Raw genomic sequence first — 15,371 nt, forward strand, 5'->3', positions numbered from 1 at the left:
ACTCGTACCTTGGTTCCCGGCAAGCTTTCCACCGATAAAATTACCGCGTTACAAACGTTACAACATCGTCCGACGACCGAATCCGATGAGTGACAGTTTTGCAAAAAATTAATTAAACAATTTAAACTTTTTCGCAATGTAAAATTGTAATACTCAAATTCGGCGATGCATTATATGAAACGGAGAATAATAATAATTTATTGATACGTAGTTTATGTAGTTGTTAATATTTTAATTCTAAGATTTGATTTGTTTGTAACCGGAGCGATGGTCCGGGTGTACCTCGCAAAAGAAATAAACACCATATATATAATTACAAAAAAAATTTAACAAATCTTAAATAATAAATATTCCCTTAATTAATTTTTGTTTTTAAAAATTATTTTTTATATACAGGGTGTCCCAGGGTTGGTGTGACAACGCTCGTAGAGTGTTAAATCTCGATAAATTAAACATAAAAATCTTATACCATTTTACGTTTTTTTAAATCATGTTTATTTGCTACTGGCGTGCATAAAAATCAGAACTGAAGTTCGCTCTCGGAGTTGTGAGAGCATCGTACGTCTTCTGGCGTTGGCTAGCATAAAAACCAAAACTGGAGTTCGCTCTCGGAGTTGTGAGAGCGTCGTACGTTTTCTGGCGTTGGCGTGCATAAAAACCAGAACTGGAGTTCGCTCTCGGAGTTGTGAGAGCTTCGTACGTTTTCTGGCGTTGGCGTGCATAAAGACCAGAACTGAAGTTCGCTCTCGGAGTTGTGAAAGCGTCGTACGTTTTCAGGCGTTGGCGTGCATAAACACCAGAACTTGAGTTCGCTCTCGGCGTTGTGAGAGCATCGTACGTCTTCTGGCGTTGGCGTGCATAAAAACCAGAACTTGATTTCGCTCTCGGCGTTGTGAGAGCATCGTACGTTTTCAGGCGTTGGCGTGCATAAAAACCAGAACTGGAATTTGCTTTTGGAGTTGTGAGAGCATCGTACGTCTTCTGGCGTTGGCGTGCATAAAAACCAGAACTGGAGTTTGCTCTTGAAGTTGTGAGAGCGTCGTACGTTTTCTGGCGTTGGCGTGCATAAAAACCAGAACTGGAGTTCGCTCTCGGCGTTGTGAATGCATCGTACGTTTTCTGGCGTTGGCGTGCATAAAAATTAGAACTGAAGTTTGCTCTCGAAGTTGTGAGAGCGTCGTACGTTTTCAAACGTTGGCGTGCATAAAAACCAGAACTGGAGTTTGCTCTCTGCATTGTGAGAGTATAGTACGTTTTCTGCCGTTGGCGTGCATAAAAACCATAACTCGAGTCCGCTCTCGGCGTTGTGAGAGCATCGTACGTTTTCTGGCGTTGGCGTGCACAAAAACCAGAACTGGAGTTCGCTCTCGGAGTTGTGAGAGCATCGTACGTTTTCTGGCGTTGGCGTGCATAAAAACCAGAACTCGAGTTCGCTCTTGGCGTTGTGAGAGCATCGTACGTTTTCTGGCGTTGGCGTGCATAAAAACCAGAACTCGAGTTCGCTCTCGGCGTTGTGAGAGCTTCGTTCGTTTTCTGGCGTTGGCGTGCATGAAAACCAAAACTCAAGTTTGCGCTCTCTCTTTCTTTATGACGAGACGCGAGCGAAATGAAGTAACAACGCGCGTTGTCGCCTCGTCTCGCTCGCTACGCGCAGATTCCGCCCATCGCCTTTAAGATAAAATCGTCGCTGTCTATTGCGCGCTCACTCAGCCTATGCTTTTTTGCCGCTTTTACGCGTATATAAATTTAATTTTTTTCGCAGAAATTATTTAGAATTCTTCAAAAATAATTCGTTTAAAAATTTAATGCAATATACTTTCATGTTTTATTCGTTCTAACAATTCTGTAAATTAAAAATATGTCGACAGATAATACAAATTGAAAAATTTTTTTTAATAATAAAGCCCGGTTTTTCCAACGCACGAGTAAATTTAATCAGTTGGAGAAACTTTCAGAATTGCTGAACAGAAAATCTGCTGAACAGAAAATTGATGATAAGGTGCAAATATGAAATTAAAACCTGTATAGCGCCGTAATCGATTTCGATCGAACAAACTTATTTTTTGCTAATTACTTGTTAACAACAAATGAGCTACAAATTTATGAAAATTAACTTTGCTCATTTCGTTCTGCTAACTTATGAGATAAAAGTAATTTAGTTTTAAAAAAGAAGGATTTTTTATGAATAGTAATTTATTTATTTTCAATTTTTATTTTACATGGTAATGATGGTAACATGGTAAATTTCATAGTACATGGAAAATAAGAGTGGCCGTTCGCATTCGAGCGGTTAACATCATGCTTGCGCGATACCGAGATTTCCGAGTTACCGACGACGCCGTGAAAGAGTAGGACAGATAGTGTATAGTTCTGGCTTTTTCCTTTATCCGACGGCAGCCGAAGCGTTGGCTTCACACGAACGAGCCTCTGCATATGTACGCGTAGCAAGCCGCGATTCAGAATTGGATTCTCTGTTCGGAATTCGAAACCACGCAATTTATGCGCAGAAATAATTCACAGGTATTTTGAGTAAAGGATAAACGCGTAGATGGTTCTTTTTTAGAGAAAGGTTGACTTAGATATTATTCAAGCAATCGACAATGGAGAAGAAAGAGCGTTTGAAAGAGCTATTTGGAAGTATGAGCGACGAAAGTGAGTCGCCGCCACCCAGCCCGCCGCCGGGGGCCTGGCCGCCAACGATAGATCCAAGCCGACGCTATCCGGTGCCCCGGGTTAGGACTCAAGTGCAACGGGGAGACGGCAGCCAGCGATCCCACACGCGCAGGTTGGAGAAACTTCCACCTGCTCCTCCAAAGGCAACGCGCAAAGAGCGAAGCCAGCCCACGGGGACCACAGCCGCCCGAAAGCCGCCACGGAAGATCACCACCGATGCTGTCGTGACCGCAAACATGACGGCAAGCGACGCCGTCACCACCGTGCCACCAACAACATCAGCAAGCGGGTCAAGTGGCTCGAGTAGTCAAGCACGACAACTACCCAGAAAGCGGGCCCCTGCCACAAAGTTGATCAACACCGCTGCCCCAGGCAGGAACACGATCAGCAAAACGGCGGCAACCAGTGAGCCGGGCAGCTCGGGACCGGCACGGGGCGGTTTGACGACGGCACCACAAAGCATCGGGGCAACGGGGCACAGCTCTCAGGCGCATCAGAAGCCGATATTCCGGTCGATGGACTTGGTGCGACCACCACGGCCGGAGGTACCAACCGTGGTCGGGATAGAGAGGCATTCAACGACCGGCGGTCGTATAGGTCAGTCTCTCGCACAGAAGCCCGCCAAAGCCTCGGAAATGCCTCATATCACCAGGGCAATGACAGCAATAGCATCTGCACCACCGCCAGCCGTACCATGGGACTCAGTGGCCGCCGCAGGGAGCTCATCTACCGAAATCCGGACGACGGCAGAAGGTGCCGCGCCCTCATACACTTGCAGAGTACCGGCAGCATCTCTCACGCTGCCTCTGTCACCGTTCGCCACCGCAATGTCAGTCGCACTACCGCCAGCTTCGCCCGCTTATGTGATCAGCACGGTACACATCCAGCTGCCAGATGGAGAGTTTATCCAAGTGCCAACGTCGGCCATCTGGCATAACCGGAAGTACCGGGCCAGGTCAGCAACGGGCAGGTGGGTGCTGCGATTCGCACCCGATGGCCGTATAACCGCAAGGTGCAAAAACCGGCATTCAAACGAGGGGGGTGTTGTGGCCTGAGGCCACAAAAAATACTAATGTTAGCTGCCGGATAGCTTTCTCTATTCGACGGCTTCGGGGCGATAACGTTTGTAGTGCCGATGGACCCGGTGCACAGGAGAAGTTTTGTCATTATGACGCTCTTCTTCCCGTACACCGGGTTGTGTTGCATGAAGTCCCACGACACCGAACCAACATATAATTGATGTTTGGGGCACCACACCCGCGATGTATTAAGCGGGGTGGTAAACCCCATTTCGCGCTGGCGTAGGCACTTTAGTAGGTTTTGCCTACAAACCAGCGTCTGGCACTGCTCACATTCTACTTCCACTTCAATATTCATCGACTCCATGGTCACTGTTTAAGATGTCAGAAGCTACTGACGGCTGTGGGCTCAAAGACAAAGGGCTAGAAAAAATATGTGGGGGTGATATAAAGTCATAGCACATCCGAGAACGTAATGTAAGAAATTTTTTATCTCATACGCAGATAATGTAACCGGTTGAAGAAGATCTGTTACATACAATTTTAGTCGATGACAAAGAAGTGGTACGCCTAAGTAAAGTGTTTCAGTATAAGTATATTTGCAACAATAAAGCAGTACTAGTAATATGCTGAAAAAGAGATACAATATAAAAGAAATTCTAATAATATAACGAAAGATATCTATCGCGCAGGTAATGCAACCATGCGATGAAGATCTGTTACGTACCTTCATACAACGAACATCCTGAGAACGCAACGTAAGATTTTTTTTATTAATCACGTACCGATAGCAACTATAGAAGCCCGTGGCTTCTCGGAAAATAAGAGCGAGATGAAATAAATTATAATAAAATAAAAGTATGTAACATATACTGTTAAATATAGCGTTTATGTAGAATTTTATTTGTAGTAATATCTGTAGTAGTTTGTATCTGTAGTAATTCCAGCGCCTCTCTATAAGATAAAAACTGCCCCCTTTTTCCCCCGAGCGATACGGACAAGCTCAGTTACGATTCGACTGATGAGCAGTCAGTCCATCGTTAGTTTTCAAACAAACAACTGTATCAATCAATAAAAGTGTTCTAGCGTCACGCCGTCCGCGTGACGCGCGATGGATTTGAAATAAATTTTGCGATTGATTAGAATAATAGATTAACCAATTCGTTTATTTCCTCACGATCCTCGCTGCTGAGTTTTTACAGTAAGTAAAAGTATGGTGCGATCCACGCCTCGGATCGTCGTCGATGCAATCGTCGTGCGTCACAATGATGATTTGGATATTAAAGTGTCGCGGACCGATACTGACGAGTTTTTTTTTAGGAGTGCCACCGTCGCGTGAAAATTCCGAGTTTTTATACAGCCGAGAACAAAGGCTTTGCCGTACCTTTTTGAAATTATTCGGAGTTCATTGCCTCGTCGTATTTTCTTTCTTTCGGTCGACGACCGCGGTGTTTATTAGCTCGTTATTTACCGTCGTTAATAATAAAAGAATATCTTTTCTCGTTTGTTTCTCGGCGTGTCGTACATGTAAAGTCTATGCCTTTGTTCTCGTTATATTTACTACTATATTTACTAATGCCTTTGTTCTCGTTATATTTAAATTAATTTCTTAACAAAAAGAGAATACACAATATATACAATTTTAATGAAATTAATGACAAAATACAGTATTTGACGCCTCAAAAACAATACGATCGATAACAAACGTAATGAGTTCGCAATCAATGAGCACATTTTTATCATAAATGTCATGTAACAATTTAATCGCATCACTTTTAGTGGTAATAGCATCACGTCGTAAACTAGATACGAAATATTTAAATGTTTCACTAACAGCGTGTACAGTTTGTGATAGAGAGAATAATAAACATGCTCAACACAATGATTAATGTCGAATAGAAATAATACAGTTTATTGTTTCATATATAAGTGTACATCTCCTAACGATAATTTGATTATAGTGTCACTAGTAGTAATATGTACAATTGTTAAAGTTAAATCGCGAATGAACAGTGGTGATGCCGCAGACGGTTGTTGAACAAAGAGCTTAACAACCTCACGTTTTTCCATCAACGCTGTCCACGTAGCATGCGGTAGCAGCATAGTATTTCTTTTGGTATCGCCATGAAGTAATTCCACATGCGATACAAGTCCAGCGTTGATACCAATGTCCAAATACTTGTATGCAGTAGGCGCTAAAGCAAATCTTCTCCCCAGAATACGATGTATACACTGCGATGTGGCCAAACTAAATATAAAATACAATAAATGAGTTAAAGAAAAAAAACAGATTTTTGATCACAATACAATATACAATACTTACTTCATGTTCCCGGCCAACGTGCTTGGTACTGGAGTGTAGAAATTCATGGTTGCAGTAGTGTCTTCGAGGCAGTAGAGTCCGTGCATGAAAGTTCGCAAACTGGTAACGACACTTCGAGTATATGCGACTTTTATACCAAAATCCTCACCACAGTTACATGCGTCACTACATTAAAAAAAAATATCATTAACTGAGGTCATCTCCTCATCAGTATCGTTTAGGCTTTCCGCACATATATTACATGCAACCTGATCATGGGTGCATGTGCGACGTAACAATTGGAGCGCGGTAACAGCATCACAGTTGTCAGGTAAATTTCGCGCAAAAGTCCAATGGTTTGGATTGCATAAAAAAAATTCACCGCACAACCCATTACCAAGTGAAATGTTTATGGTGAAGCAAGGATCAAGCATTTGATATCGATCCAGAAATGTATCCACCCACATATAACAGTTTACTGGATGATAGTAACTTATATATGGAGGCAAGTCCATTTTGCGGCCGATACAACGTTGAATAGCAAGTTTTAGACCAAGTATTAGATCGTCAACGGAGCAAAGTCTATGTCGTAACGCGGCTCTTTGACCAATCGATAAGTCATCAAATCTACCCGATTGTAGAAATCTTCGTAATTTCGATGACTCGAAGAAATCCGAAACATTATCACGTATGCCGCGAAGAGAACAAAGTTTGCGTTTCACTATATGCTGCGGCCACTCGCGATAACTATGATGCATATCAATCGAAGATCGTCTCACAAACGGTTCACAGGTACCGCGGACACCTAGTTCACGATTTCGTAGAAAACGAGTGATGGATCCTTGAGATTTAATCTGTGTAAAGTTTGTATTTATCACTTTGAAAAGTTCGTCAGCTTCATCATCCTCATCGCTACGTCTATAAAACGAATTGTCCTCATATGGTAAAGAATCCATAGTTTTTTTGTATATCACAAGCACAATTTTTATTGTGAAGCAGTGCAAACAGGACATATGTTGCACGGAAATATTAAATACGTTGGTTTATTGCAATTGGAGCACGATCTGCTATATAACGCGTTGTGAGAATTGATCTCATGTCCATGAATAAGAGTCATAGGTCCTCCTAAATCAGAAAATGCGATCATACACTCCGTGCAAACGGCAATAGCTGCACTAGGTGTACAATAATACACATATATCATGCAATGCTTCGTGCTCGAAGTAAGTGCTCGGATATGCGCTGAATCCAATTCTTGCGAAATATGAATTGTCAGATCGTCACTTTGGTCACTCACGTAATTACTATCGTTAGACAATGGGGAGGCGTCGGAAGATTCATCAGACCACTCCATTATAGTTACAAGGAAAGTATAATGGTTTAAAAATCATCTAATGGAATTAATAAAGAGACCTCATGTATTTATACTACTCCTACCACTGAGCATAGTATATAAATTTTAAGCGTTCTGTAAAATCGTTCTACAATTGACGCTTTCATTACAAAATACGTAAAAAAAGTGGTTAATATGATGTTCTTTCATGAGCTTCTGCATATTTGCGTTGTAGAATTCTTTTCCTTTGTCAGTCTGTAAATTTTTTGGACATCTGTTGTAATCTGTAAATATCTTCACAATCGCCTTAGCAACTTCGTTACCACTCTTCGTCTTTAACGGAATAGCCCATGCATGCTTGCTCAATACATCGATAACGGTGAGAATATAGTGGTAGCTTTTGTTGACACGTGTGTAAAGACAAATCTCGACAATATCAGCTTGCCACAGATTATCATATCCGCACACTATGACATGTCTTCGAGGAAAATTTTTTCTCGCTGAAGCATGCAATTCATTTACCAACTGCTTCTTTTCGAGACTTGATGTTGCAGACATAATTTATAATTCGATATTTGTTGTATAAATTTAGTTTTTTTTTCAGTGGAGCGTGTTTAGCACATCCTGTACATTACGTTGTAATATTGCTATTTTTGTATTCAATTCCTTCAGTTGATCTTGTAAAATGCGTTATCACGCACGTAGTTTCTAAGTAACGCACTACATCGATCATGCGAGTCCACACCGCTTCTTGTAAGCGATATTCCAAACTTGTTGATCGGCATTTCAGTACACACTAAATGAATCGTTGACATGTGTATTAATTTATGATAAGCCCTGCTTCGCGAAGTTCCTCGATAATAGATAGAATCTCGTTATCGTGAGCGTTATGACCAGCGCAACGCGATGCTTCAAGCAATTGAAGCCGATCGACAAGCTCGTTTGGATCATCCCAATCGATCCTGTTGTCGTTGACAGTCACAGTGCGTGGTATGCCTTGCCTAATTTTTTTATCTAGTAAAGGAGCGATTATACTCTTGTATTTGTAACCCTTGTTACTCTTCACCTGATTCTGCGCGTTGTAGTCACGTTTATGAGAGTTCGTTGCCAAGAGTATATTTTTATAGTTTTTTTTATCAGTATTGTTGTAAAATATGCATTGAATGTTTCTCGAACGATCGACGGTCACCCGACGGTAAATAAAGACGCGAAAAAAAAACACGTGTAACTCGGCTCTTCCGACGAACAAAGGAAGAGGCCGATGAACTTAGAAAGTTTGGGAAGCATCGCGTAATAAATAAATAGACCCGCTTTGAAAAAAGCGAGTCAGTCTTAGTTCTAGTTCTCGCCTTGATGTCAAATAAAGACTGTGTCGCCTGACACTAAATTATTATAAAAAGCAGTTTTCTTTTAAAACCGAATAAAACGAAAATACCGAGTAATTCTATAAATTTTGGAGGCTTTTGTCGCGATTTGAAGTTGCGGGATCGAATCAAGAAATCCGACGATGATACGAGAAGCGCAGACTATTCTAACGAATAACGAAATCGAAGAAAAACGCAAAATGACGAGCATCGAGAAGAACGCAAGCAATCTAACGGTGAACCAGTTAAAGGAGATCCTGCGAAGTATGGAATTATCGACGACTGGCGTAAAGAACGAGCTGATAGTCAGACTATTTGAGAAAGATCCAACGGGCGAATGGATCCCCAACGCGCCAAATGAAGTGGAGGAACTGCGTGAGGTTAACGAAGGCGCAGCTGGATCGAGTGCGGGCGATTTCGACGTCGAACGTATGCATCGAGAAATGGAACTCTATCGCAAGGAAAAGCAATTGATGAAACGATAGTTGCGGCTGATGCAACGGAAAAACGAATTGTTAAGACGTATGCAAGGGACCGGTGGAAACGGAGGCATTCGAAGTTATGATGAGACGGTGAGAAGTCCGACGATCTCACACGAGTCTGGTACAATAAATATCAACGCGATTGCAAGTTTGTTAGCGTATTTCGAGGGCGATAGCAGCACATACGAGGCATGGGAAAGATGAGTCGGATCCCTCAGAAGTGCGTACGGTCTGTCAGATGACTGACAAGGATCTTGATCGGGGCGTGTTTGAGAAGCAAAGCGCAGGAATGGTTCCATTCCGATCCAAGATACATTGAGATTGATGTAGAAGAGCTGTTTTTGGAGCTGAGAAATATGTTCTTCCATACGATGGGGAAGGTACATATGCAAAAGCAGTTCGAGAAACGCAACTGGAACAAAGATAAAGCTTTCAACAAATACCTACATCAAAAGATGATTTTGGGGAACCGTATTAAGATTGAGGAAGACGAGCTGATCGAGTACATCATCGAAGGGATCCCAGACTTGGCTTTACGAGATCAGGCGCGGGTGCAGCGAATGCGGACGAGGAAATCGTTGCTCGAGGCGTTCGAGCGGGTAACGCTGCGAGGAAGAACGCAACCTGAGATGCAGAAAAGCAAGGGAGAACAGCGCAGCCCAAAACGCACCGAGAGAAACGAGTCGAAGGAGGTGCAAGGGCCACCGTGCTATAACTGCGGAGCGCGAAACCATCAGGCGACGATGTGTCCGTACAAAGCGAGAGGTAAGCGATGTTTTGAGTGTAGAGAATTCGGTCATATCGGAGCAGATTGCGAGAAAAGAAAAGCTAGAGTAGACGAAATTAGAAGCATTTGCGCGGAGTCGGGACAGAAATATTTTAAAGATGTGAAAATCGGGGACAAAAAACTAGTTGCGTTTATTGACACGGAGAGTGATTTATCACTCATTCCAGAGAAGCAATATTTTAAGATAGGATCACCGAGCTTGACCCATCAAAAAACTGTATTTTGTAGTATAGGCGCGCAGAGTTTTAAAACTAAAGGACGATTCGAAATTGAATTAGAAATAGACGATGAGCATTACTCGACCAATTTATTGGTGGTACCAAACGATCTGCTACGATGTGACTTACTCTTAGGAGCCGATTTTATAAATAAAGTAAATCTATACATCGAAGAGGGAAAAACTTCGATCCGTAAGCCTAGCGCGAGGGCTCCGACGACAAACAATTTGCCGGAAATATTTAAAATCGATAATCATATAAGCAAAAAACCGGTGTTGAGATTATATAGACCGAAAGCGGAAACTAGATTCACTAAATGGGTCGAAATGCGAGCCCTTCGCCGCGCGACCGCAGACATTTGCGGGAAGCGATAATATTACGGCACGGTTGCCCAGAGGAAATACTATCCGACAACGGAACACAGTTTAAAGCCGAGAAATTGACAAATATGCTTCGCGAGTTCGGGATTCAGCATCGCCTCGCACCCGCGTACGCTCCCCAGTGCAATCCGGTAGAACGCGCGAACCGTATGATTAAAACAATGATCGCGCAGTACGTTCAACAAAAGCACCGGACATGGGACGAATATCTAGCTGAACTCCAGTTCGCTTTCAACACAGCAATCAGCGAAGCGACAGGTACCCCCGCATTTTTAACGCACGGCCGCGAACTCCGCTGACCGGAGGAACCGCCCGGGCATGCAGTGAAACCGGAAAAAACAACTCGAAGAAGTGTTCGAAATTGTAAAAATCAACATGGTTCGCGCGTTTCAACACCAGGAGAAACATTATAATCTACAGAAGCGCGAATGGAGACCGACCGTCGAGGACATCGTGTGGAAAAAAGATCGGCTCCTCTCTAATAAGGCAGCGGCATTCAACGCGAAACTTGCCCCGAAATTTATCGGTCCGCTCGAAATTCGCCGGATAATGTTGCCGGTAATCGTGGATCTAAGGAGCGAACGCGGAAAGTGGCACCGACATGTACACATTAAAGATTTGAAGCTCGGTACCAACGAATTTACCGAATATGAAATCACCGGAATAAACATTAGCGAAAATACAAAACAGACTAATAGCAAAATAAAGCCACGGTACATAAGGAGCAAAGAACCGTCTAGAGCAATCGGTCGATCTTAAGCTATGGAGCAAGAAATTCTCCAGAAGAACAACGCGCTGCTCGGAGAAGGCTATGATCCGGACGCACCAGCCATCGGCGAAGACTGCGTCCGGGTTTACCGAGGATCACCGGAAAAGCCGCCCGTACCCACGAGCACGACGATCGAGGCCAAGGGGCAAAAAAAGAAAATGATACCACGCATCGGAACCATAGTACAACGTTCCGATGCGATGAACGCGCGAAAAAACGATTGGATGTTTAAACCACCACCGTCGCCGCCACCACCGCGAAAGAAGCCGGCACCCGCGCTTGGACCGTCCACCCGTCCGACATTGGAGCCTCTAAGGGTCATGGGACCGCTGCCGCCACCGCCGATTCCGGTAGAAGTAGAGCCCGGGATAGTCGTGGACGTGCCACACTTTGCCGTGCACGTCTCACGAGAATACAAACCACGGCTAGGCCATCGCCGTTGGCACTTGCGGTTCAACGGAGCAGGACTCCTACGGTCGTGCAAGGAGAAAACGCAACGCCGATAAAGTGCCTCGAGTGCAGGCACTAAGCCGAAAAGGACGGCGATGTAACGATGCACCCCGACGGTGCATCATTCCCGGCCAACAATACGCCGATGCCGCCGAACAGACCAGCCGAAGAGACAACGCGCGAGCGAGACGATATGACGACACACGAGCGAAATTAATTGACAACGCGCGTTGTCGCCTTGTCTCGCTCGCTACGCGCAGATTCCGCCCGTCGTCTTTAAGATATACTCGCCGCTGTCTATCGCGCGCTCACTCAGCCCATGCTTCTTTGCTGCTCTTACGCGTACATAAACTTAATTTCTTTCTCGGAAATTATTTAGAAATTTTCAAAAATAAGGTGCGCAAAAAATTTATGCAATATACTTTTATGTTCTACCCGTTCTAACAATTTTGTAAATTTGAGTGGTGCAGTTTTACATTGCGAAAAAATTTAAACTGTTTAAATTATTTTTTTCATAAAAGTCACTCATCGGATTCGGTCGTCGGACGATGCTGTAACGTTGTTAAAAAATAATTATAAAATCGGACACTCGATCTCGGAGATATCCATTTGTTAACTAGCAAAAATGTTAATATTGAAGAAAAGACTATACTATGTCACTCGCAACATCGTCCTGCGACCGAATCCGATGAGTGACTTTTTTTGTAAAAAAATTGTTTAAACAATTAAAATGACTTCTTTTCAGTTTTTAAACAAAATATCTAAAATCCCAAATCGATAGCAACAATCGTTACCTAATAACGAGCGTTTACGTAGAAGATATCAATTTGTTAACTAAAAAAAGAAAATAGCAATTTAATATTTTCCTTTGGCAAATATTTAGCGATAAATAAGCAACAAAGCGTTATCTCGATTAAATTCCTTTGCGACCAACTTTATCTTCTTTTACTTTAACATTATTAAAAAATTTATAATAATAAAAGCAGTGAGTAACAAACTTTTTCTTTGCCAATTACTTTTTAACGACAAATTAGCTACGAATTTATAAAAATCAACTCTGTTCATTTCGTACTGCTAACTTGTGAGGTAAAAGTGATTTAGTTTGAAAAAAGAAGGATTCTATATGAATAATAATTTATTTATTTTCAATTTTTATTTTACATGATAATGATGGTAACATGGTAAGCTTCATAGTACATGGTAAATAAGATTAGCCGTTCGAGCGGTTACCATCATGCTTGCGCGATACCGAGACTACCGAGTTACCGAAGACGCCGCGAAAGAATAGGACAGATAGTGTATAGCTCTGGCCTTTTTCTCTATCCGACGTTAGCCGAAGCGCTGTCTTCACACGAACGAGCCTCTGCATCCGTACGCGTGGCCGGCCGCGATCCAAAGTTCAGCCTTCTGGTCGTCAGTGTCTTAACTGCCACGACCGTGAGAAGTATAAAGAATAAATTTCTCTGAACATATCGCGAATAGTGTACGATTTTATTGAATATCCTTCCTGCTCTCATTACTCTGCGCAAAGTTGAAAGCACAATAATCACCAGTATCTCGTAAACTACGTAGGAAAAAAATTGCAACGTGTACCGCGAATTTTTGGCGATACGTAAGTAAGAGTGTACCAGCATTCATACCACCGACGGCTGCCACAGATACCGGAAATCGAATTCGTTTCAATTTAAGTAGCTCCGCGACGGATTCTGAAACGAAGGTCATTTCTGAGTTTTGGTCAACTAAGGTTCGAACACGCAATTGACGGCCCGAAAAACTGGCTACAGAGATCCATGCAGTGGCGAGCAGCACAGATGTCGGTCTCTGAGACGAAGTGTGGGACGCAACGAGCGAAGTGTTCTCCGCACTTTGAGTCGGAGTCGCAGCCGTTTCGCCAGTCAATGATTCCTGCGTTGAGGCAAAATTCGAGCCTGCGGAACTTTTACCATGAAGCATGGTGTGATGCTTTTGATGACATTTCCGACACGTAAAATTGCTATTGCATTCACGAACTCCGTGGTTTCCGCTCAAACAATTAAAACATCGTTTGTGCGTTTGGATTAATGTACGCCGCTGGCTCAAATTTCCCGTTTCAAACGAGGGTCAGGAACTGAAAAAATGACGCGATTGACAAATCGAACAGAAAGAAACGGATCCGACATTTGACGGCGCGGAACGTCCAAAGACGGAGTCACAACAGACGCGGCCTCAAGATCAGGAGCCGACACAGAGCGTGAAGAGGCCGTAGCAAAGTTGATCTTGTGCGGGGCGGACTTTGACACTGATTGACGCGGCGATGTTACAACGACGTCATCGAGCGCGCGGCGACGAGACTGTAGAAATTCCAGTAAACCGGTCGATGTTGGAAGCGTGTCGGAATCACTGACTCGCATACTCTTATACACATACACGCGAGCGAAATGATGTAACAACGCGCGTTGTCGCCTCGTCTCGCTCGCTACGCGCAGATTCCGCCCATCGTCTTTAAGATATACTCGCCGCTGTCTATCGCGCGCTCACTCAGCCCATGCTTCTTTGCTGCTCTTACGCGTACATAAACTTAATTTCTTTCTCGGAAATTATTTAGAAATTTTCAAAAATAAGGTGCGCAAAAAATTTATGCAATATACTTTTATGTTCTACCCGTTCTAACAATTTTGTAAATTTGAGTGGTGCAGTTTTACATTGCGAAAAAATTTAAACTGTTTAAATTATTTTTTTCATAAAAGTCACTCATCGGATTCGGTCGTCGGACGATGCTGTAACGTTGTTAAAAAAATAATTATAAAAATCGGACACTCGATCTCGGAGATATCCATTTGTTAACTAGCAAAAATGTTAATATTGAAGAAAAGACTATACTATGTCACTCGCAACATCGTCCTGCGACCGAATCCGATGAGTGACTTTTTTTGTAAAAAAATTGTTTAAACAATTAAAATGACTTCTTTCAGTTTTTAAACAAAATATCTAAAATCCCAAATCGATAGCAACAATCGTTACCTAATAACGAGCGTTTACGTAGAAGATATCAATTTGTTAACTAAAAAAAGAAAATAGCAATTTAATATTTTCCTTTGGCAAATATTTAGCGATAAATAAGCAACAAAGCGTTATCTCGATTAAATTCCTTTGCGACCAACTTTATCTTCTTTTACTTTAACATTATTAAAAAATTTATAATAATAAAAGCAGTGAGTAACAAACTTTTTCTTTGCCAATTACTTTTTAACAACAAATTAGCTACGAATTTATAAAAATCAACTCTGTTCATTTCGTACTGCTAACTTGTGAGGTAAAAGTGATTTAGTTTGAAAAAAGAAGGATTCTATATGAATAATAATTTATTTATTTTCAATTTTTATTTTACATGATAATGATGGTAACATGGTAAGCTTCATAGTACATGGTAAATAAGATTAGCCGTTCGAGCGGTTACCATCATGCTTGCGCGATACCGAGACTACCGAGTTACCGAAGACGCCGCGAAAGAATAGGACAGATAGTGTATAGCTCTGGCCTTTTTCTCTATCCGACGTTAGCCGAAGCGCTGTCTTCACACGAACGAGCCTCTGCATCTGTATTCGTGGCCGGCTG

The 15,371-nt window shown here is 42.6% G+C and overlaps 1 protein-coding gene and 1 long non-coding RNA gene across 2 annotated transcripts; both read left to right on the plus strand.

Moving 5' to 3' along the window:
* Nucleotides 1–2,600: 2,600 nt before the first annotated feature.
* Nucleotides 2,601–3,728, plus strand: LOC139113815 (MHC class II regulatory factor RFX1-like). The gene has a single exon (XM_070675236.1). The coding sequence runs from the start codon at nt 2,601–2,603 to the stop codon at nt 3,726–3,728; it is 1,128 nt and encodes a 375-aa protein (XP_070531337.1).
* Nucleotides 3,729–11,941: 8,213 nt separating this feature from the next.
* On the plus strand, nt 11,942–14,916 carry LOC139113680 (uncharacterized). Its single transcript, XR_011547741.1, has 2 exons — nt 11,942–13,389; nt 13,467–14,916. It is a non-coding gene; the product is annotated as an uncharacterized lncRNA (long non-coding RNA).
* Nucleotides 14,917–15,371: the final 455 nt, after the last annotated feature.

This window comes from Cardiocondyla obscurior, linkage group LG03 (assembly GCF_019399895.1).
Source record: "Cardiocondyla obscurior isolate alpha-2009 linkage group LG03, Cobs3.1, whole genome shotgun sequence".
Classification (NCBI taxonomy): domain Eukaryota; kingdom Metazoa; phylum Arthropoda; class Insecta; order Hymenoptera; family Formicidae; genus Cardiocondyla; species Cardiocondyla obscurior.

Coding starts and splice junctions, on each gene's coding strand:
- LOC139113815 (XM_070675236.1), top strand. CDS start 2,601: ATGGAGAAGAAAGAGCGTTTGAAAGAGCTATTTGGAAGTATGAGCGAC.